We start from the raw sequence: 24962 nt of genomic DNA, 5'->3' as shown, positions 1-24962 counted from the left end.
TTCAATTTTCAATTCACTATTGTTTTTCACATTCTATTTTCAATTCACAATCTCATATTCTTATTCTTAGCCCAAAGTATATTTTATAGAACACACTGGATATACGGAACAAATACAGAGGTTTATTATTATGCACTAATGAACAGAGAGCACTGAAGTGCTATACAGAGAGCACTGAAGTGCTAAATAGAAAGCACTGAAGTGCTAAATAGCACCAACGTGCTAATAATCAGAGAGCACCAACATGCTAATAATCAGAGAGCACCAACGTGCTAATAATCAAAGTGCTCGCTAAAGTTCCTTAATGGCATGCCACTAATATCCCAGTCGTTCTAAATTCCATCTACTTGGGCATTAAGGCTGAATTTTATACACACTTAAAGCCTCAAAATTTGACTCTTATATATACACACGTATAACATAACATTATGATTAGCCAACCTTGCTATATGATAAAAATCACATCTGAATATGAATTATTACATATACCTCTGAGAATAAATGAACATATAGAATACCTAGAAGAAATTGTTGTAAGATACCCTACTATAACAGCTACATTCAGATATGTTTGCAATTTTCAACACTATCCCACTGACTACTAAAGTCATCAATGATCTCACATTATCCCAATCACTAAAGAAATCAGTTTAAAAGAAATTCTGATTAACCCGTTCTTTAAATTCCATACCCAAATAAGTCAATTACTCGTGAATAACTTCTTCCGTAATAATGACATTGCATATCCCGAATAATCTTTAGAAAAAAATTTTGATATATTTTCTAGAACTCCCTTTACTTGTTATCCCATCCTCAACTCTGGCCGCACTATTATACATTCAATTATTGAACTCTTCAATTTCACACTTGTAAACTTAATAAATATAAATCTTGTAAATTTCATTGTACAGGTGAAGGGGTGAAGGTCGTAAAGCCTCAAAATTTGACTCTCATATATACACACGTATAACATAACATTTATCATCAACATAATCATCATAATCATTTGACATTTTCAATTATAAAACAGAAACAAACAAATATATCAGCATCCAATCCCGACTCGATACGACTTAATTATGGCATGTACCTCTAGACTTAATTTCAAGATCAATTCAGTCCGAGAATCGGCTAAACCTATAAAGCTCTTATACCAATAAATGTAACACCCCCAACCCGTATCCCTTGCCGAAACCGGATTACGGAGCATTACCGGAATTTACAGATCAAACAAACAGAAATCTCAAACATTTTATATCATTGAAACAAGACATCAAAGCATCATTTTAATCCAAATTATAAACTTTCCAAAATTAATCTTATAACTTCATTTACAATCAAACCACAAAATAACTATTATTTAGACACTCTAGGTACATGTCGACACAAAGAAATAAACATCACCATATTTGAGTTCAGGATCGTTGTTGGATGCTGAATCAGCGATTAAACTTAAGTACTTAACCTCCGCACGGAAACAAACCGCATGCTAAGTATAAACTCAGTGGTATTTCTATAATCCTAATATTTAAAAATAAAACAATAAAATATGTATAATAAAATGTCAAGTACAATTGAACATTTAAAACCATACAATACTCAATTATCAATACTTGCTATATATAATAGTTTTCCACAATTTGTTCACATATCATTTAAACAATGGCACTATCCACTCCACATTTAATTCATGAGTATATAACTCGTGTATTACATGTATTTACAACATATTTCACATTCTATTTTCAATTCACTATTGTTTTTCACATTCTATTTTCAATTCGCAATCTCATATTCTTATTCCTAGCCCAAAGTAGATTTTATAGAATACACCGGATATGGGGAACAAATACAGAGGTGCATTATTATGCACTAATGAACAGAGAGCACTGAAGTGCTAGACAGAGAGCGCAGATGTGCTAAACAGAAAGCACTAACGTGCTAATAATCAAAGAGCGCACTATAGTTCCTTAATGGCATGCCACTAATATCCCAGTAGTTCTAAATTCCATCTACTTGGGCATTAAGGCTGAATTTTATACATATAAAAAATAATTCAATTATCATATTTGCCCAATTTCACATTTACACACACACATATATATATATATTCATAATATATATATTCCAATTCAATTCAACCAATATAATTTCATCACAAATCAATTCAACTAATATAATTTCATCACATATCAAGACAATCCATTTCAATTGTAAAACACAATAATTCTCACTTCAATCACTTACCATAACATTTAATCAAAATACAACAATTAATAATTAGATTCGGATTATAGAAATACAAACCAGGAATTCCGAGCTATTCCTTGTCGACTATATTTTTTCCCCTTTTTAGTCGAGAATTCCGGTACAACTCTAGCTACAGAATTAAAACAATTAAAAATCATCAATACAACACATTTCAATCTCACATTAAATATTTTAATTTTTACTCAATATTTTCCTAAATTTTAATTTAGTCCTTGAACCGAGACTAACTTTTATTCTCAAAACTAATTTCATATTTTCATTCCTTCCCACTTTAAACTAATTTAACTCTCTAATTTCACCATAAATCCCTAGTTTCAATATTCTCTCAATTTAATCCCTATTAATTCAAAAATTATGTTTTATTTTACAAATCAATCCTTTACTAACTCCTAACTTAAAATTCAATCAATTTAACCCCTAATTCATCAATTAATTCAACATGAGCAACATCTAAAATTTACTAGCTTTCAAATTTTCAATTTAAAACAAGTAGTATTTGGTTCTAGGATTCCAAAACATCAAAATTATAAGAAAAGGGATTAAAATGACTTACCAAATTAAGCTTGAACCTCAAAATCCCAATTCTCTTTTTTTTCTTTTCTTTCTCCCCTGTTTTCGTTTTGATATTCTGTTTCTATTCTCTTTTCCTATCTTTTATTTCATTGTTTCTTTTATAATATAATATAATATAATATAATATATAAACTTAACTTTGATGTAATATTATTATAATATTATAATATATTTTAACTTTAGATTTTTAAATAAAATATCTATTTATGTCGCCTTCAACTTTAGAAAAGACATAATTTCCTATTTGGTCCTTTTAACTTTTCTTTAATCTATAATTAAACTTTTATCTCTGTTGCAATTTAATCCTTTTCATAATTAACCTCAATTTAGACAAATTCACTTAATTAAAACTTAATTAACTAAACAACTAACTTCCTAAATATTTATCATAAATATTTAAGAATCCAATTTACCAAAATGGAGTCTCGGAATTTTTTTCAATTTTATCCTTTTAATCAATTAACCATCAAAATATTGAAATTTCTTAACGAAACTTTAATACTACCTAATGACACACCGTAAATATTTATAAAAATATTTACGGCTCAGTTTATAATATCGAGGTCTCGATACCTCATTTTCGACCCAATTTACCTAATAATTTCTTTTAAATCACAAAATTCACTAATTCAAAAATATTTCTAAAATCACGCTTAACTTATAATTATTAATTAATAACTTTTTCTAATTTTTTTCATCGAATTTAGTTATCTCAAATCACTGTTCTGACACTACTGAAAATTGGGTTGTTACATACCTACTTCTTCTAAAAATGAGTATCATGTCACCTGCTTCAGAATCATAATTCTTATAGTTGAATAGTAGGTAAATTCTATTTGTTCTAGCATTTATTCAAGTTTAGCTGTCTAATATAAAATAAATGCCTTAAGAGTCCGAGTCAGGAAATGCACAATGGAGATCACATTATCTTGTTAAATCTTTATTCTTAATATGCAGTTTGTGAAATGTATACTGTAGTTACTTGAACTTATATATAGGAGTTTAACATTTTTGTTCTTACCTTTGCTTCCAGAATGCTCACAAGTAGAGATATTTATGACATAGTTGCTCGTTGTTCCAAAAAGGAGAGGTAATTCTTGTCATTGTGCTGAAATGTCATAACCTATGTGTTGTCCTCAAGAAGTCTGTTTCATATCCCCTGGTTTTATTGGTTTTACCAAGATGTCGCCTCTCTTTCTTGCTTTGAAACATGTTGCAAAGTCCTTCTAACAAAGGCTGGCCAGGTGTATTACAATTGGTTGGCATCTTACTGATTGGTTTTTATGATATCTGGCTCAATGGTTTCTTCTTCTACCTTCACACCAAATCTAAAAAGGCCTTAAATTTTATTAGATAGGTGCTTTCATTCTTTCATTGAACTGCATAGTTTATCTCATTCAATAAACATCATCATATAGACTAGTTGCAAACAAGTTATGTATAAACTTGAGATAATCAAGGAAAAGGGGGTTGTCGAGGTTTGAATCCTCAACCTAGTGTCAACCAAGACTTGAAAGCAACATAAGTCATTTCTCAGTTGCTACTACACCAGTGGCTTGGTTACATGGAAAGTTGGGATTGAAATATTTATATATATATATATATATATATATATATATACACACACACACATATATATGAGGTTACTTTGGCAGGGTCATTGATGAAATGATTTGTATTAATTGTTCTTGAAAAGCATGATATGTATAGCTTATTTCAGGTTCTTCTTCAAAACATGTGGATTCAGAGATGATATATTGGGCTTTACTACGATGATGTATAGTAGGACAGTTTCAACTACTTGTTTTGAAGGTGAGCGAATGGTTAAACAAGCTGGTCGAAAACTGTTGTTAGTTCTATCACTCCAATTTCCGTTAGCATCTTCCAAGACAAGGAAACCACAAAGTTGAACTGCATTAAACATATGGATTTAGAAAGGCCGAGAAATTATTTCCTTTGTGCATTCAAGCTTCAGTTTCTTTTTTATCTTAGAAGATTGCCCTTTTATTTTCTAGTCACATATTGATTTTGAAGTATGATGTATGTAAGTTTAGTTTTCTTCAATTACACTTGTTGGTGGACCGAAACGGATCGAGTTCGTGGAGAAGCTGAAACAAGAAATAATTCGGGCTACTCATCCAAAATTTGTGCTTATTTCTCATTATCTGTTATTTTTTATACAATGTCTAGAACTACTCATAGTTCCACCCCAATCCTTAAATAGGAGGATAATGCTTTTCAAATGCATTTTTCTTTGCATTTGCAAGTTTATCTTGAATGCTGAATGGGAGTGAAGGATCTTCAAGTTTTATGCATGGAAAAATGTAAGCTTAAAGGACTTTGTCTAGTAAGTAATTATTTTTGGGACATATGTGATAACTCCGAGTTCCAACTATTAAATGTGGTGTAATATTAGTTATGCACTTGGACAATGTTGTTGTTATTATGTGGTGTACTACTAATTATGCATTTGAATAATATTATTAATTTCTAGTATTAATTGTGGTTTGGAAGCTAATTTATAAGTATTCAATCCTTGTTTTTTATTTTTATAACACAATTACAAATAATTTATTTGACTTTGGTTGTTTTCAATTTATGACGGTTAATATTCTAGCTTAAGAATTGAGTATTATTATATATTTAATTTAATTTAATTTATAAATAAATCAACTGCAATATATGTAAAAACAATTTAAAATATAAATCTATTAATATATGTAAAAACAGTTTTTCCGAAAAATATTTTCAGGAAATCATCAAACAATGAGAAAATATTTTACACAGATTCATCCAAACACCAAAAAAGTAAATTATTTTCCAGAAAACATTTTACTAACAAACAAACGGAGCCTAGAAAAGAAAAAGAAAGAAAGAGAAATCAAATACAATGGTAGATACGTAGTTGAGCTCCCCTTGCTTATCTGCAAATATGGTGTGAGAATTGTGACATTTATATGAAATAGTTTCCATATTTATAAGAAATGCATAGATAATTTCCATATTTAATTCTTGGTAATTAGATATACAAAGTGTTTATTGAAGGTAAATGGTTTTTAAAATGATATAGTATTTCAACTTTAAATATAACGATGTTTTTATATATGAATCAAAATATTTTATTTCCCAATTATAATTTTATCATAATTTTCGGGAATTATAGTAGTAGAAGAATCCAAGGCACAAAAATTTTAAAAGAAGACACCCATGGATTACTACTTCCAAATATCTCATTTATGTACTATGTTTTTATCCCTTTCTCTTGTTTTCAACACATCATGTTTATTAGTATAACTAAAATCATGTATGTTTGGTAGAAGCATGCTTTATGATTTATGATCCATGTTTGGGGCTGTTTCTCTCAATAATATTCTCATTCTTTCTCTAGGAGCGTAATGTGCATTGCCACTGCACTCAACACTTAGTGTATTAAATTTAATCATTTTAGTACTTTATTTAAAAAATTATTTTAAATTTTGCTTTTAAATCATCATTATAAATTGAATAAATTTTAATTGATATATACATAATTAATTGGTGCTAGTTTAATAATAAGTAAGGTTAACCATCTTTCCTCATTTTCTAACTAATTTAGCCCATATTTTCAATCAATCTCAACAAGGATGCAAGTTGGATATTCTTTGTTAAACCTGTCTTTGGCTACAATACTCATACTAATATTCTTTGAGTGAATTTCGAAAATACATAATAAAAAAAAAAACCTTTTTGAAACAGGAATATGAAAATCATGTAAAAAGACAGTCTTGTTTTTGTTCTCGAGCAGCAATAGACACGACAAAATCAGGCACTTTCAAACCAAACCAAAATTAAGTAGATAAAAATATTTGTTTGGTTTGTACGAAAATATGAGAAAAGTTGGAAAGTTTTGGAGAAAATTGGTAAAGTTTAATTTTTTTTTGAAATTTTTTTGAATAATAAAAAAGATTATTTAATTAACAAAATTAGACAGGTGGTGCAAGTTGAATGGAGTAGAGGTAGAAAAACAAAAATTCTGTAAGTAGGAAAATTAGAATAAATAAATAAAACATTGAATGTTGGGTCGGGTGCAATTAAAAAATTCTGACTCAACCAACAGTGAAAGGAAGGAAAAGTCGTATTAATAAAAATATATCAATGTTCATAAAATTTCTCATCACACGAAACTTCCTGGAAGCTGCAATGGAGAAGCTCAGCACAGCACTTCTCCAAGCATTTAAGCACCCCCACATCTTCCCCTCTTTCTCCTCAATTTCTTTCTCCCTTCTCGCTTCCCTTCCACCCACCTCCTTTGTTTCACCTCTTTCTTTCTTTTTCTCCTAAACCATCATGAATCTCATTAATAGGCTCAGCCCCAAGCGTCTCTTTCGATCTAATAAAAAAGATAGATCCATCGTCTCCAAGTTCGACCCCTCCTCCTATAGTTCCGGTTCCGCCGTTTCCTCCTCTTCCTCCTCCGAATCCGTCTCTTCCACCCTCAAAGGACATCAGTACCCTTCCGCGGCTACCGCTGGCTTCGTAACGCCCACCAGTGTTTTGCCCCAAACATCAGGTGACTGGTCCGATTTTCCCGCTAATTTTTATCTAGAACTTTGTCAGGCGTTTAAAATGTTAGACAAAGATAACGACGGGGTTATATCAAGAAGCGAGCTCGAGGCTTTGCTTGGCAAGGTCGCAAGGCAGCCGCCCAGCCGGATCGAGGTTTCCTTGATGTTGAGCGAAGTGGACGGTGACGGCGACGGCTACATCAACCTGGAAACGTTGATGAACCAGGTGGTTGGGCCGGCTTGCGACGAACCCGCCTGCGAACCGGAACTGAGGGAGACTTTTGATATATTTGACACGGATCATGACGGGAAGATCACGGCGGAGGAGTTGATGGCGTTTTTTAAGGACAAAATAGGGGATGAGCGGTGCACGTTAGAGGATTGTCGGCGCATGATAGCGAGTGTCGATAAGAACGAAGATGGATTTGTCTGCTTCGAGGACTTCTCCAGAATGATGGAGCTGCAGCGATGATCATTTGATTATGGGTTTTTATCCGTTTGTGCTTGACAATCATGTGATAAGAGATGCACTTGATTTGAGGAAATACAGAAATGAAAATTTGTCTTGGTTTTTTTTCTTCTTTTTTAAAAAAAAATCTATTTTAAGATGTGCCTGAATTGAAGTCAATTAATCCGACGGTGTAGATTGATTGATCTGAAGAAAAATGTTGTCCACGTGTCGTATGGTGCATATTAATATATAAGACGGGTAGAGAGAAAAAAAACACATTTTCTTATTACCAGCTAGTGCGCTTTTGCTGGAATTTTATTTTATTTTTAATATAAAAGTAGTAGGGAAATTGGAATTCATGGCATGTGAATAAAAACAAAGGAGAAGAAAGCAAGTGATGGGAAAGTGTTGAATAGTGATCATCATAAAACTTCCTCACTCAACATTATAACATTGTATTAATTAAATATTTTTATTCTATTTTTCAATTTTGTTATTTAATTAGAAAATTAATGAACTCAAACTTATAATAAAATTCAATAACCAACATATGTATTACTGGAGCATTACAATGCCTCAATTCTTTTGATTTAACTTAATCGGCATCGACACGAGAACATGGGTTCGAAAAAGATTGATGAGAGACAAATACATTCAATAATGAGGTAGTTAACTAAATTGGGTTGTATTGAAGGGATAATTGTATTATGAGAGTCTAGGCTTACTTCAAGCCCATTTTCTTATATAAATATTTCTTCTTTCAATTATGAGCCATCACTTCGTAAAGTATTATCCTAAAACCTTCTTGTTTAGTGATTCTTTGCACCATTTATTAATTGAATCATCACAATAAATCATCTCAACCCATTATATTGCTTAACTATTACGAGAATTGATTACAACATAAAACCCATGTTTTTTTTAAATCGGATAGGTGGTCGAACTAATCAAGCTATCGTTTCGTCGGTTTGATTAAGATTTTATTAAAAATTTTGTTCAATCGATTCAACTGCCTGATCCAATTAATTTTGTTCTAATTCAATTGGTCTATACCAATTTTTGGGCCAATTGGTCCAATGTCTTTTAACTTAGTCAGTCCAGTTCAAACAACATTGCATAAAACTATATAAATTAAATATAAGAAAGAGATTGATTTTGTTCAAATTCATTATTATTTGATGTTTGAATATATTTTGGTTACCAATCCACTTGTGCACTGTTATGTATATTACAACAACGTATGACATGATTATAATGTAGTGAATATCACACTGGTGGACATATATTTTTGTTCTAGTATTGGTGTGAATTGAATGCGAGTGTATTTAAGTGTATCATTTTAGATTTTCTGATGTTTTAAAATATTTTTTATATATTATTTATACATTAAAAATACTTCAATTATTTACATGCAAATATAAATTTTAAAATTGTCAGTTAAGTTTAATAGCTTAATTAAATGATTTTCAATATAATTATAAAAAATTAATTAAAATTTTATACCAATCGATATGAGGTGATGTAAGTCGATAATCAAAACACACCAAAATAGTAGAGCAATGAAGTTGAGACAACTTGATAGTAGTTTTAAACCAGAACTATAATTGTAATTATTACAAATCTCATCATTTTAGGCAATCACAATTTCAACTCAACCCATCATAAATTCAACTTGAGATATAACACTTTATGATTGGTCCGAAGATTTACGTAGTCTATTCTGAATTCTGTGTTATCCATCGTTGTTTGATATAAGGAAGTGAACTGTCTAGCTGATTAAACAGTTGCATCGTTGGTACTATTAGCGTGAGAAATGTTTGTTGGACTATTTAAAACATAAATTGGGATAATATAACTTTTAACCTTGAACTTGGTAATTATGTTTATTTTGGCACTTCTAATTTTTTATTTACTTTGGTACCTGAATTTGACAATTAGATCCATTTTTATCCTTAAACTGGAATTTCATCAAGATCTGATAATGTGACTAGTGTTATTGAAATAGAATCGGATTATTCTATCAGCCTGACTGGATCAAGAATCAATCAGCATAACAATCCAAACAAAAGGGTTGAACCAATCAAATTGATTATCAGGAACCGATGTTTTGACCGTTTCCAGTTATTAAAAACATTGGACGTAACACGTTAAGATTGTATCACATCACCATCTAAAAATGTATATAACTTTACTTAATTTTCAAGTGATAATGTAGTAAAATCTCAAAGTGCTACATCATCAAAAAAATTTATTTTTCAAGTTTAGGGACCAAATAAACCTAGTTGTCAAGTTCAAGCAGCAAAGTAGACTACAAAGGTACAAATACCAAAATGAACCTAATTACTAAGTTGAGGACCAAAAATTATATTATCCCATAAATAAAGGAGACGTCTATCTATCCTTTAGGCTTTGGGCTCAAAATGGATAGAATGGATTGGATTAAGCAGAAATGAAAGTGAAAATTTGGGCTACAAACTATTTAGTAGCCCATTGTATTTGCATCCAAACAGAATTTGATACGAATAGTGTTAGTTTATCTTTTTCACCATTCCGTTTTGCAAGAAGAGATTATATGAAACTTTCCCTCTGATTTTCGGCAGTCCTTTCTCTCGTTTTGCATTTGCAACTGCATTTATGATGCAAATAAAAACACTATTCTATTAATTAAAAAATAGTTTTTACCTAAAAACAATGTTTTTTATAATCAAGAATAAATCAATTTTAAATAAAGTTAAAATATAAATTCATAATTTTATTTATAAATTACGTAAATAATACTACAAAATTAGTTTGTATATACCAAATAAAATTGTAATAAATCAAGATGAGAAACAAGATTTTAAACCAAATAAACAAGAAGTCTACAAATTTTGGCTTTATTTATCTAAAATAATAATAATAATTACCTAACATAGTCTAATTGAGATGCACCATCAACATTATATGTTAAATGCCAAAAACGGTGAATAAAGAGATAATATTTTATAATAAATTTATATATATCAGAATTATTTTTATATTTAGGATCAAATTTATAGAATGCGCAAACATTAGAGAGTTAAAATTGTAATTAGATCAATTCACATCAACACTTTTGTCAAAATTAAAAGTTTAATTGCCAAAAAGAATACAAACAATAGTTTAGTGACCATTTCTGTACTTTATCCTAAATAATATATATAATATAAGTGGAAAATATTATGCATAAAATAATAAATAAAGTAAAACATAAAATAAATAATTGATAATAAAATATAATTGAAACTTTTATAATTATCATTATTTGTATAATATCTAATTGAAAATATATATTTATGTTAAAATTAAGTTAGAAATAAAGTAATATAAGTTTTAAAATTATTTTATTATAAGTTTCAGATTTTAAATAATTCAAATTTAAATGCATATAGAAAAATAAAATAAAGAAAGGTTACTTATTTATTTGTATTGATATAATGCTTTATATAATATGAGGAAATTAGTATATATACGGATTACGGAGGCTATGGACAAAATTCAAAAAAGATATGAAATCAAAACCCATTCACAAAATCAATAGAGCTAAACCGAACGTCCAAAGCCAATCCACCGACTTGTATGCTGGGTTGTTAACCACCAATGCGAGTGGACAAAAAGCGATATATATAAATTTAGGTAGCGCGAGTATTAAGAAATAGTCGCGCCATCATGGCCGTCCCTCTCGGTTTGATTTTGCCTGAACCACGGTTTACCATACAAAAACTTTTGCAGCTTTTTAATTTAGACCTAATGGGTAGAAGAAAAGAAGACGTGAATTGTGATTGGATGGGGATAAGTAGGTTGATTGGAATCTAAATTATTGTTAGTCCCGTTGTATGGACAAAGTGCGACATTGTGTTCAACTTTAAACCATAGCCGTTTCAAAATCGCGCGATCCCTAGCTGTTGTTTTTCTGTACAATGTATCCCCCCAACTTTCATTACCCCTTAATGATGAGACGCAGGACATCTTTTCCATTTTTTTAAAAAATAAATTACATGCATTCAGCTATAATAAATTACAAAATATTATTTAATTAATTGCGTTTTCACACTTTTTTATAATTTTATTAAATCCCATCCATTCTTTTATTAATTTGATATAATAATAAATTTAACTTTAATACTTAGATGTTATGTCAGTTTAGTTACACTTTTTTAAAATTAATCTTCAATATTTACATATTGCCTCAATTTAACCTTAATTCTAAAACATAAAAAGAAAATTAGAAGAATACATTAATAATTTTAAAAAATACAATAAATATAAAAAACATTATTAAAAAAAAAGGAAACAACCACCTTTAATCGATTTGCTAAAACCATAGAAATAATTTTGTAAATTACCCTGTACAAGCTAATAGGTCGAAAGTTAGTCATATCATTCGGGTCGGGTCCTTTATCTTAGGAATGAGGACGATCATCGTATCATTAAGACTTGAAATGTCCTTATTACTATGTAAAATATCACGACAAAGAGTAAGAATGTCTTTATCCACCACATCCCAATTTTCTTTAAAAAAAGTACCTGAAGCCTATTAATATATACTAGGAGCTTTACAGGGGTCCATTTGACTGAAGGCTTCAAGGATCTCGTCATCCATAATTTGCCCAGCCACCATGTTGTTAACATTCTGAGTGACACTCCTTTGAATGTAATTCAAGTAATTATCATGATTGGAAGTCTCGAATTTAAAAAGATTGTGAAAATAGTTCCAAGCAACCCTACAAATGTTATTTGTATCACTCACCCAATTACCATTTGAATCCTTCAACCCTTCAATTTTATTTTTCTTTAACCTGCTAGTGGCCCGAACATGGAAAAAACATGTATTTCTATCATCCTCTTTAAGCCATTGAATGCGCAATATTTGAGCCCAGTAGCTTTCCTCTTTAACATAAAGATGCGCTAGCTTGAAACGAGAAATTTTCAACATATCAGCATTAAACTCCATATAAGGACCATCAAATGAGCTTGTCGATCCAAGCAACCAGCTGACGAATACGATTTTTCATTCTTCTATACCGTCGATATTGCCAAAGGCCAAGCACCTCACTTTTCCTCTCAAATTTCTCGATGATGTTAGTCTTATTATTGCTCCAAGCTTGCTTAATAATATCCTTGGCTTCTTTCTCTTTCCCCCAGCACGCATCAAATTTAAAAAATAGTCTCGAGTCTTTAACGTCTTCTCTAGGCTTTCGACCCATAATGTCCAACAATATAGCATCGTGATCAGAGTTTGCTTGTCTCACCACATTTGTCGCAAGAAAATGGAGATTATCAACAACATTAGCAGAGATTAAAAATCTATCCAACCTCTCTTTTATCATATTAACACCTTCTCGATTATTAACCCACATAAACTAGCCTTTATTAGTTTGATGTCAACAAGAGCCAACTCCTCCATCACTTCTCTAAACTCATCAATTGTCACCCTGGATTTCTTTCTACTCCCATCTTTTTCAGCATTGTTTATGATAGCATTAAAGTTGCCACTTGTAACAATCATAAATATACACATGTTCAAACTACTAAACCAACCAAGGCTTAAATCAAAAAGGTAATATAAACTTATAACGAGTCATTTCATATCATACATCGAACATATTTGTAATCACATAGCTCATAAATAAAAATATCCAGAATATCATTATATTATTATTATTTTATTAAAATAATTCAAACACTACGTTTAAAATTTGCCTATTTTACATGTAACCATTATGTTTTAACATATGCACATATACAAAATCTTATAAATACAAACAATTATATACATTGGGCCGAATATGGCATAAGCATTTGTATACCTTCATAATATATTCCTCATTATTAATCAAATACTCAAAACCATTTATCAAAATTGCATACAACTATTTATTCATCAAATAATTAAAGTTACTATTCATATGGTCAATTTCTCAAGCTTTAGCCAAATGCAATTATGCTTTAACCAATGTCAAATTCATCAATACTCAACATTTTCATGCTTAACATACCAAAGCCGATCCTGTATATATATATGCTAATACTATTTATCCTCAATGTCAAATGTCATCTATAAGACCCAACACATAAACAAGACTCATTATGCAAATTACCAATTCCAACTACCATATATTCATGGCAAATCATCATATAACTTTCGCATATCAAGTGATAATCCACATTCAATCTCAATTATCAAATGTAAAGATATATCCACCCACGATCTTAAACTTAGCTCACACAATATCATATCATATCAATCAACTTTACTTGTCTATCACAACCATTTACGAAACATAGCCAAATCACCAACCATAATATTTGATCAAAGCATGAAACTATACATATCAAAATAAACAAGCCATTTTCGCATGGCTTATTATATATATACATCATTCAAAATATATTCAAAAAGGTGGTATCATCTATACATGCCATAGGTTTAAGTTTAACTTTTATAGATACCGATAACGGACGATAGTGTGGCTGATTTCACTGACGATCCCCGAGCCCATAATTAGCTTCCAATATAAAACCGAGGCAAACACATATGCATGGTAAGCAATCAAAGTTTAGTAATTCAATATCACTTAACCGAATTATTCAATTCATATTCATATATATATATATATATATATACATAGTCGAGCTTGCAAAATGTAAATATCCAACGTATAACTATGAATCAAATTTCATTGACCGAATTCACACGTAAATAATATTATAGTTATTTTTCACCTTTAAGTCATAAACACATTCTTTACCAAATGTATTCATTCATATATAAAAGCCTATAAAACATAATTATGATTTCACATACACTTACCCTTTGGCCGAATATAGGCTTTTCACACACACATACTTTCATTTGCATCATATAATTTGTATCACAATTGAAATAATCAACTTACCTTGATATCATATATTATTTAACTCTTAAATACTTGTACTATCATGTACTTATATGTCACATTTATCATTCATCGGATCCGCATAAATTGGTGCTAAATAATTTATCGAGGCCATAATGAAGTTGCACAATTAGTGCTCTCTCTCATTTAATCAAATTGATCTCGGTATCATACACTTAGTGCTCGTTATTCAACATTGTCGTTTTAGTTTCGCACACTTAGTACCCGTTATTCGCCATTGTCATTTTAGTTTCACACGCTTAGTGCCATTCGTATAGACATAGCTATTCCATACTCGCACACTCAGTGCTAAATATCAATAAATCACATCCACGTCTATTTCTGCTTCTCGAACTTAAACACATTTGGCTGCATATATATATTTTTCCATAATTTCATTTCAGCATATAAAATTAATATTTATTTATAACTTATAACATCTATTTGCTTATAACTTACCTCGGACAGCGATAAACCGGAACGGAATGATTAATCAATGACTTTTGTTTTCCCCCGATCCAGGTCCGATTTCTTTAATTCTTGATCTAAACATATTCAAATTAAACTCATTAAAACATACTTTCATTCAATTCTGTTCAAAAATGCATAAATAAATAAATTTCACTCTTGCCCTTGACATTTCACACTTTTTACAATTTAGTCTAAATTGCACAAAACACAAAACATGCAAAATTTGCACACACCATGCTTAGGCCGAATCTTCCTCATACTCATACAAGTCTATGCATTTCATTTATTTTTCATTTTAGTCCCTCAAAATTTTATTTTCACAATTTAGCCCAAATTATACAAATTCATCAAAATTCCAAAGATAAAACATATTAATCCAACACCTATCTTTAGTAATTCATCAATTAACATCACAAAATTTACAAAAGCATCAAGACATAACTCAAAATCATAATCAAATTTCGAAATTGAGGCATGGGCTAGATAGAATGCTAATCAACAATCACAAAAATATAAAAATTATTGAAAATAAATCAAAAACACATACCTAATTAGCCAATGTAAGTGCCGAACCCTAGAACTCTTTTTCTCTTTTCTTTTTCTTGTATTTTCGGCAAGAACAAAGATGATAATGGCCATTTGCATGCTTTTGTTTTATTTAATTATCATGAAATTATTCATTTCCATTTTTAACCTTTAAAATTTTATTCTATTTCCACTAACTCATGTCCAAAAGTGTCCATGCATGAATTAAATGGTGTAATTGCATCATAAATACCTCATGCTATAAAAACATCAACAATTTAACACTTTAACAAATGGCACCCAACTTTTGCATTTTCTGTAATTAAGCCCTTTTTCATAAATCGACACTCAAACGATAAAGTTAATTCACGAAAATTTTACACACGTCAATTCACATACTATAAGCACGGAAAATAATATTAAAATATTTTTCTGACTCGAATTTGTGGTTCCAAAACCACTGTCTGACTAAGGTCTAAACCAGACTAATACACCAGTTATGATCCAATCCTTCCTAACCGAGCTTTCCACCATGCTAAAGATATCCTAAGAGTGATTTCTTAAGTTCGGATCAGCATGACCATAAAACCCTATGAACCTAAATCTGTTATGCCCTTCTATTTTAACAAGAGAATTAATATGGTGACTGAAGTAATTTTGTATAGCCACATCAACACCTTCCTTCCACATCAACGCCAAACCTCTATGCTGACCTTTCTAATTCATAGCAAAGCAACCTGGCATCCTACAAATATTACGCACACGGGAAAAGTTCATAGAATGTAATTTTGTTTCCCATAAAAAGACAACATTAAGGTTATTTGCAATAAGGAGTTGCTTGAGTTCTCAAACTGTCACAGGGTTCCCAAGTCCACGATAGTTCCAACAAAAAAACTTCATTACTCTTGGCGGGGCTGGTCATCAACCATCGTCTTACATGGTGAAATACTACCAATTAATTTCCTTTGAACTATTCTATTAGAACTCTCCTCATTGTTTTCCCCATTACTCCCTTTTGTTGTTTTTCGTTTACACTTCATTTCGCCTCCTCCATCACGTGTTGATCGTATTGGACATTTTTCCATATGAGAGCAAGATTTTGAATCATCTTCCCCGACTCTGACTTTTCCTTTTCCCTTTAGAATCGTTATATTATTTTTAACCTCGTTCCCAACTTTGTTTCCATTATTCTCTTCATTTGAGTTTATTTTGTTCTCCAAGATTTCAATCATGTTTCGCTAGTTACCTCTATTGTGAGTTAACCTTCCTAGTTGAGCTCTTAGCTAGCTACCATATTGAAAACTTAGGTTACTCGTTTCGAGATGTTCCTCTCTTTTAATACATTTCTATGTAGTATGTCCAATGAGACCGCATATGTAGTAGAAAATGGGAAGCCTTTCATACTTGATGGCACATACAATCTCGGTCCCCTCATTTCCAACCAAGTGAACAACCCGTCGAAAGGGCCTTAAAACATCAATTTTAACCCTAATCCTGATGTATTTAGTCTAACCTCCATCTATATCCCGCCAGTCAATCGCCACAACCTGTCTATCCATTTACTCAAAAAGGATATTGTAAATCTTAATCCAAAATGGAGTAATATTAAATGCATAGTCATCCATCTCGACCTTTAACAAACGGTAGCATCACAAACAGGAATTGATCAAAAAGCCATAGAGTCAGGTTTAGGATTCTTGTTCTGTCATTAATATTCCCGAATTTCACAAGTATTACCCCTTCATTTAAAACCACAAAATTGACTGCTTCCTTGGTAAACCATAATGATTTTAGAACACGATACATGGCTTCTTTATTGATGTTTTCCCCAGACATAATCTTTCCCACTACCCACGCCTTGTGACCCTATATATTTGGTAGATTCCTATTCGTATTGATCACCCGTTTTGATTCTTCTTTAGTGAAAATTAGCCTTTCCAGCAAATTATTGATATTCTCAACCATGCGTGAAGCCAGAGAATCGAGTAGCAGAAAACACCACCGCCAAGAGAAAAATAGACCCACTTTACCCAAAGAAACCTAAGGCTAGAGGGAAACCACAAGGAACACAAATAAAAAACAACTCCTAAAAAGTACAAGCAATTAGCAGATAAAAGAATGCAAAACTAGCAAGATCGCCAGTCCTTAAAAAAAACTTGAAAAGCGTTAAACGAGACCGTCCCACAAGACTAAAGAAATTAGGCAAGAAACCTTAAAAAACCAGGAGCAGTTAAACATAAAAGATCTAGAAAAAAATCAAAATCGAGAGAAAAAAAACCATCTGTGTTGCAGCCCCTCGGAATAGAAAATCTCAAAAAGAAATGCAAGTAGCTCTTAATGGTAAGAAAACTTATGAAAAGGAAAACATTAAAACCGTTTAACCAGCCAAAGAGAAAAAGAAAAGAAGGAAAATAAAATAAAAAATGAGAACTGACAAAACCCTAAGAAAAAACTACGTACAATAGAAACACAGAAACATGAGGAAATTTAATGAGTAAACTCTACGTAATAAAAGAAGATTAAAGAAAACCGAAAAGAAGTATGCATGCAATAAATAGAAACATAAGAAAAGTCAAAGCACAAGGTCAAGAAAACATGCAAAATACAACGGATTCATGCAAGAAACGTAAAAACTTGCAAGAAAAGAGAACATGTACAGAGAAACGACAGAAATCACCGATCAAGAATGCCACTATTCCCTTTTTCACCCCAGAGCAAGGTGTTCACTTCTTCACTTTCCACATAATAGCACCGTACTTGTCCCGAAAAACCCTCATTTGAAGTTTTTGAAAACCCCACAAAATAGGGGCGCATAAAACACTGCACTTACCGTCCAATTATTCTTTTAAAATGAGCAAAGACGGACAGAAAAAGCAAAATCGAAACAAGAAAGAAAATCGCCAAAATCTTGGAGCATTTTCTCATGCTTCCAGTCGACATTCATGCTACCAGTCGTTACCAGTCAACATTCATTGATTATTGTTATTGTTATTAAATTTTAATAGGATTATTATTAAAAATAATTTAATAATAAATAATTTAATTATGTTTTAATATAATTATTATTAAATATAATTTAATAAAAATAAAATAAATAATTTAATAATATTTTTATTTATAAAAATATTATTAAATTATATTAAAATATTTCAAATGTTTTATTTTTATATTTTTTAAGTCTAAGTTTTAAAGGACTAATCTGGATTTTTTTTTGGTTATTCAATGTTACGTGGAATAGCCATTATTTGGAGATACCAAAGAATAACTATTACGGGAAGACAAGTAATAGCGAAGTAATGATCATTCCGTTAAATGACTATTACGTTCAACCAAATAAAAGAATGGTTTACCATTCAATGAATAAAGGGGAATGTTACTCCATTCCCCTCAACCAAACATGGTGTTAGTCAATGGCCAACACATGATGATAAGGACCATATGTTAAATATTAAAGAGAGTAACCCAACAAATATACACTAGAATAATTAGATAAAATTGCATATGATGTTTATTTTTCTTGTTACTTTTATTAGTAATCATATTATCAACTACTTGTGATGGGTGTCGATTCCACCAATATAAACCTACGCCTAATTTGCAATTTAAGCAGATTAGGGAGTAGGGTCGATCCCTCAGAGACTGGGTTTACTGCAAATTGTTGCTCTCTTGACCAGATTTATGTCGGGGCAGTTGTCGTGCCCAAGAAGTCCGGGGGGATAAAATTTGAAACCTGAAATAAATAAATAAATAAATTGCGTAAAAAGTAAAAGCTGAAAATAAAATAATAAAAAGCAGTTAAATAAATCTAAAGAAAAATGAATTAAACTAAGCTCAGCTTTAGGCACGGGTTTTTCCTCGTCTTTGAACCGATCCTCTAAATTAGATGAACTCCTCTTTTCCAATAAGCTAGTTATAGCTACCAAGGACGCCTCAGACACCAACTCTTCCTTGTGTAAATTAGTTATGGAACGTCCAATAACTAACCTTTATCGATCGAACAACCAACGAAACGTTCGTGATTTAAAACTTCAGCAGCTTTGCGTTCTAGAAGAGCCTAGCTCGAACTAATGCCCTCAACCGCGTGGGACATTTAAATCCGGTTACTACTTCCCTTGACGGAACCAAACAGCAATCTCCACTTGGCACGCCAATGTGTTCACGGAAAACCAATCAGACAATCGATCCTTTCGGAATTCCAACTGTACGTCTAACCACACTAACTAAAACGACGTCTTTTTAACTTAGTGTTGATCTGACTTTGTGAGTTGACAAAATCATACTCTTAATCCGGAGAAATAATAAGTACTGGAATGTAGGAGTTAAATTGCTCGGGTTCGTAACTCACGGGTTTTTACGAGGCTAACTCCGACCCAAAGCTGAAAATAGATTTAGTTAACTAGGGTTTGGGGCATATTGAAATTGGATAAATTAAATAAGGTAAAATAGGTGAAAAGGATGGGAGGCGTGATTAAATATGGGGAATTTAGTAATATATTGAGTAATATATTGAAATGGATGGTTATCTACTGGAAATGAAAAGGGAATTTGAAAAAGGAATTGCAAATGGCTTAAGTTGGTGGCTAACTAGGAATTAATAAATTGAAGAAAAAGAAATTAAAAACAACAAAATGCTACGTGAGAAATAAAGAAAAGATTGCTTTCAAAGATGAGAGCTTGATTTATGAATTGATGATAAAATGAACAAAGTAGTCCACTATTTATACTAGTGGCTTTGCTAAATTAAGAGCCAACTAGTATAGAAAATCAAGGAATAAAATATTAAAAATCCCTACATAATCTCCCACTAAGTCAACAAAAATTTCAGCTAATTAATCTTAGAAAAATTCTGCTTTGGCCCTCCTTCTTTGCTCCTTTCTTCAATCTAGCCCAATTGTTTCATTTTTCTTCTATTTAGCCCCAAATTGCACCCCTGCACAAAATTCAACAAAAACATGGAAAAATTAGTGGTGCACTCTCATAAATTAACCAATTTAATTACATAAAATATGTAACTTTAACATTTAATCAACTTGTTTAGACTAACATAATATATATGATTATTTTATTTTAATTTTTGTTACTTGTTTAGAAATTATTTTTATCATACTAATAATTTTTATAGTAATTAATATTTTTAAAAAATATAAATTGTGTAATTACAATTTGTACTACCAAACATTACATAAAAAAATTAAACTATACTTTTATTCAATTATTTTGTGATGTCCAAACAAACCTTTAGCATAATTCAAATTAGTCTTGTAACAGCCCGATTCTGGGCCTAGTCGGAATAGTAGTTTCGGGACCACAAATCCGACGAGGGAAAATATGGTTATTCTTATATTTTTATGGTCTACAATTTCACGGAAAATTTTCGTAAAAATTTCGTTCGAAAATTTCGACGTTTGGGCACTCAATTTAGTCAAAAGGACTAAATTGTAAAAAGTGCAAAAGTTGAGTTCTACATGTTAGAAGTGTCTAATTGTTATGAAATTATAACTTGGGGCTCCTTATGTGGTAATTAGACCATTAGTGGTTGATGGACAAAAATAGACATAAGAAATGGGTGAAATAGATTTTTTAAGTGGGGCATTTTAGTCATTTGGTAATAAAAGAATAAAATGGGAAAAAGATGACAAAATCATCATCTTCTTCATTAGGACGAAATCAGCAAGGGGAAGCCATAGTTAGGGTTTTCAAGCTTCCAAGCTCGATAGTAAGTGATTCCAAGCCCGTTTTAATGTTTTTACGTTTTTGAGATCCGGTAGCTTAATTTAGCTTATTCTAGCAATAATTCGTGTTAGAGTTTATATTTGGAAAAATACCCATAGGTGAAAAGTGTTTATTTTGCTGTTTTATGGTGGAATATGAAGCTAGAAATTATGTTAAACAACTTTAGCTAAGCGATTTTAAACAAAACGGGTAAATTGACATAATCGGTAAAAATACCTAATGTTCATAAGTACATGTTAGAGTGAGAATTTGATGTTTCCATAGAAGGGAAAAGTGTTCAGCATGTCATAAAACATAAGAATATGAGATGAAGTTTGATTTCCGAGCCTTGGGGCAAAAATGTAAATATGCAAAAGTTTGGGGGCAAAATTGTAATTTTTCAAAAAGTTGGGTGGAGGATTATTTTAATAAATGTGAACATTAAATGAGTTAATTTTGCTATTATAGATCAAGAAAGACGAGAAGATTACCTCAAACGAGGAAAAGAAAAGATAGTGGAGTAAAGTGCAAAATTACGATATTTTGCACCGAGGTAAGTAAACATGTGATTTAATGCATTATTTGGATATCGTTCAATATAAGTTGAGATTTAATTGAACATAGAATAAATGTTTGGCAAAATTCTAAAAATGTTGTTAAATTGGGAAAGGTGGTAAGGTGTGGTAAAACACGGGTTTTGGTTGAACACTCGGAATAGGCCGGAGCATATTGCATATAAAGGGGTTGCTGTGTGCTGATTCCCCGATTCATTGGTGATTGCTAAGTGCTGATCCCACCGTATTTTAAATGTGAAAGGGGGTTGCTAAGTGCTGATTCCCCCGAGGGGTTGCTAAGTGTTGATTCCCCTAATTATTGGTGGTTGCTAAGTGCTGATTCCACCGTATTTTAAATGTGAGAGGGGGTTGCTAAGTGCTGATTCCCCCGAGGGGTTGCTAAGTGTTGATTCCCCTATTCATTGGTGGTTGCTAAGTGCTAATTCCACCGTATTTTAAATGTGAGAGGGGGTTGCTAAGTGCTGATTCCCCCGAGGGGTTGCTGTGTGTTGATTCCCCGATTCATTGGTGGTTGCTAAGTGCTGAATCCACCGATAACGGTTAACATTCCGAGTGTTCAACGAGTAAATTGGGAAGGTGAACATATGTATATGGTGGACGAGTTTATGGGAGGAATGTTGGGTTTGATATTTAATCAACCCATGTATGTGATAGGAGGAAATATCAAAAGTACAAAAGAAACAATGTAAACACAAAACTGTTTTGAACAACAGCAGTTGGGCAACTTTGAAAAATCACCATAAATGGTGGAAAATTAATTAGAGGCTGAATGATATATGAAATTGAATCTGAATGTGTCTAATTTTATATGAAAGAAACAGAGTAATCAAAAGAGTTGTATATTTGGGGATATTTGAATTTTATTGAAACAGGGCTGGATTGATTTCGAAATCCCCTGTTCCAACTTTGGAAAATCACCAAAAATTTTACAAAAGTATTTATGGCTTGAAATTTATATTCATGGATTCCTTATTGAGTCTATTTTTAATAGAAACAAACGAGAACATTGTTTGAAATTTGTACAGAGAGTTATGTGAATTTTAGTAAGGGAAGGTCAGGACTGTCGGGCAGTGAAACAGGGGAAGATTAAATGAATAAACTGTACTAATTGGCCAGACCAAAAATTCTGAAAATTTTATGGTACAAAGGTATATGAATCTAGTTTCGGGGAAAATTTACGGAATTCAATTTTGAGCCCTGTAGCTCCAGATAAAAATAAATTGGTAACCATGATGCAGAAAAACAGTTTGCTGGAAATTGAACAAACAATAGATTTAATTTGTGACTAAAATTGTTTGATGGTGGAATCATGTGAGAAATTTATTTATTTGTCATATGTTTACTTACTAAGCTATATGCTTACTCGTTTTCATTTTCCCCTTGATTATAGTGATATCCATCAACCCGGAACTAGGACGGAGTCAGACAATCATCCACACTATCATCAACATTTGGGTATTTTGCAACTAGTATTCCGGAAATATGGCATGTATAGACGACTTTATGTAATGTGGAGTAACCATGTATATATATATATGTTATGATTCGGTTTAAATTGTGGTGTTTATTAATGGTTAAATTGTGTATGATTATACAACTGAATTTGCTTGGGAATATTGAAATTGTGTTTGAGATATTGCAGGAGGTTTTATGTAAAATAAGCGAAATGTCAATTTTTTTAAAAAATCTAGTAATACCTCATACTCTGTTCCGTTAAGGAATACGGGTAAGGGGTGTTACAAGTCTAATGTAAGCTTGAAAATTTAAATCAAATTAGTGTAATTCGATTAATTGCGTTAAGTACGGTTAATTTTAGGTCAATTAAGTTTGTTTAATTTGTGTAAGGTAAACTAAGATTATCAATTTAGATTAAACCAGTAGTATGGAATTATTTTTACTTTGGGGTGAAAATTTGAGTTGGGACTTAGATTATATTAAAACTAATGGAAGTTAAGATCAAAATTTGATTAAGTTGAATTTTAGGGTTAATTATGTTGGAGTCGTGATTAATTTAAGTTTAAATAAATTAAAATTTTGGTTAAATTAGGTTAACTTAGAATTTAGTTTTAAGGACACATAACGCTTGTTTTTTTTTTCATTGGTCTATTTTTTTAATAAATTCACGTGTTATTTTTACACTGAAGCAAAAGAGGCTAATTGTGAAAACCGAAGGTTATCGAAGATTGATTGTTTTTAAGCATCGAACACTTAGAATCATGGTTTGTGATCCCTACATTTTAAATTATTTAATGTTGTAGTTAAATTATTAGCTTAGTGATTGTGATATTAAATTTCCTTTGAAATTTATTATAATTGTCTAGTAAAAGTTGTTGAAATCTTTCGGATATAGTTGGCATGCCTTGGAGTATAAGGATCTCACATTGTTATATTGTGCGAATTGCCTTGTGTGTTCGAGAGTATTGCTATTGTTGTACTTTGTGCATTGGTGTTCGGTTGGTTATTGATGAAATCACATATAACACACAATATTGCTATTGTTTAATAAGCATTATGCGCTCCATTGATCGTTTGGTGTTCAAATAGAAAATCAGGTGCCTGAATGACTTTCCACGTAATGTTACTTGGGCAAATTGATTGATATATGATTGCATTGTTTCTTTGAAAATTGTTGTTGAATGTCACTGTCACTTGTTGAATTATTGCATAAATATATATTTCTATGTGATTAGAATGCTTTTAATTTTAATTACATCCATTGGCAGTTTAAAATGTATTGGATTGCCGTTGAGCTATAAAAAGCTCAATGTTTGGATTTTTAATTGTGTGCGTAAGTTATAGGTTGTGAGCTAGTAATCGAAAAACATTGCAAAGACTCTCCACAATCCTTAGTTCATAAAGACGTTACACATTGTTTTAGCCTTGACATGTACCTAAGATTTAGTTATTTTATATCGATTAAATG

General features: G+C 31.2%; 1 protein-coding gene and 1 long non-coding RNA gene across 2 annotated transcripts; one reads left to right on the top strand and one right to left on the bottom strand.

The window, feature by feature from the left end:
• The first annotated feature begins 7012 nt into the window (after window positions 1-7012).
• Window positions 7013-8128, top strand: LOC105799460 (probable calcium-binding protein CML35). Its single transcript, XM_012630041.2, has one exon. It carries the CDS (start codon window positions 7171-7173, stop codon window positions 7858-7860), a length of 690 nt encoding a protein of 229 aa, XP_012485495.1. The 5' UTR covers window positions 7013-7170; the 3' UTR covers window positions 7861-8128.
• A 5938-nt stretch (window positions 8129-14066) lies between these two features.
• Window positions 14067-15842, bottom strand: LOC105799459 (uncharacterized). Its single transcript, XR_001135574.2, has 3 exons — window positions 15775-15842; window positions 15216-15301; window positions 14067-14366 (listed from the first exon to the last, which is right to left on the bottom strand). It is a non-coding gene; the product is annotated as an uncharacterized LOC105799459 (long non-coding RNA).
• Between the last annotated feature and the right edge of the window lie 9120 nt (window positions 15843-24962).

This window comes from Gossypium raimondii, chromosome 9 (genome assembly GCF_025698545.1).
Source record: "Gossypium raimondii isolate GPD5lz chromosome 9, ASM2569854v1, whole genome shotgun sequence".
NCBI lineage: Eukaryota > Viridiplantae > Streptophyta > Magnoliopsida > Malvales > Malvaceae > Gossypium > Gossypium raimondii.
This window is presented reverse-complemented; position numbering and strand designations above follow the sequence as displayed.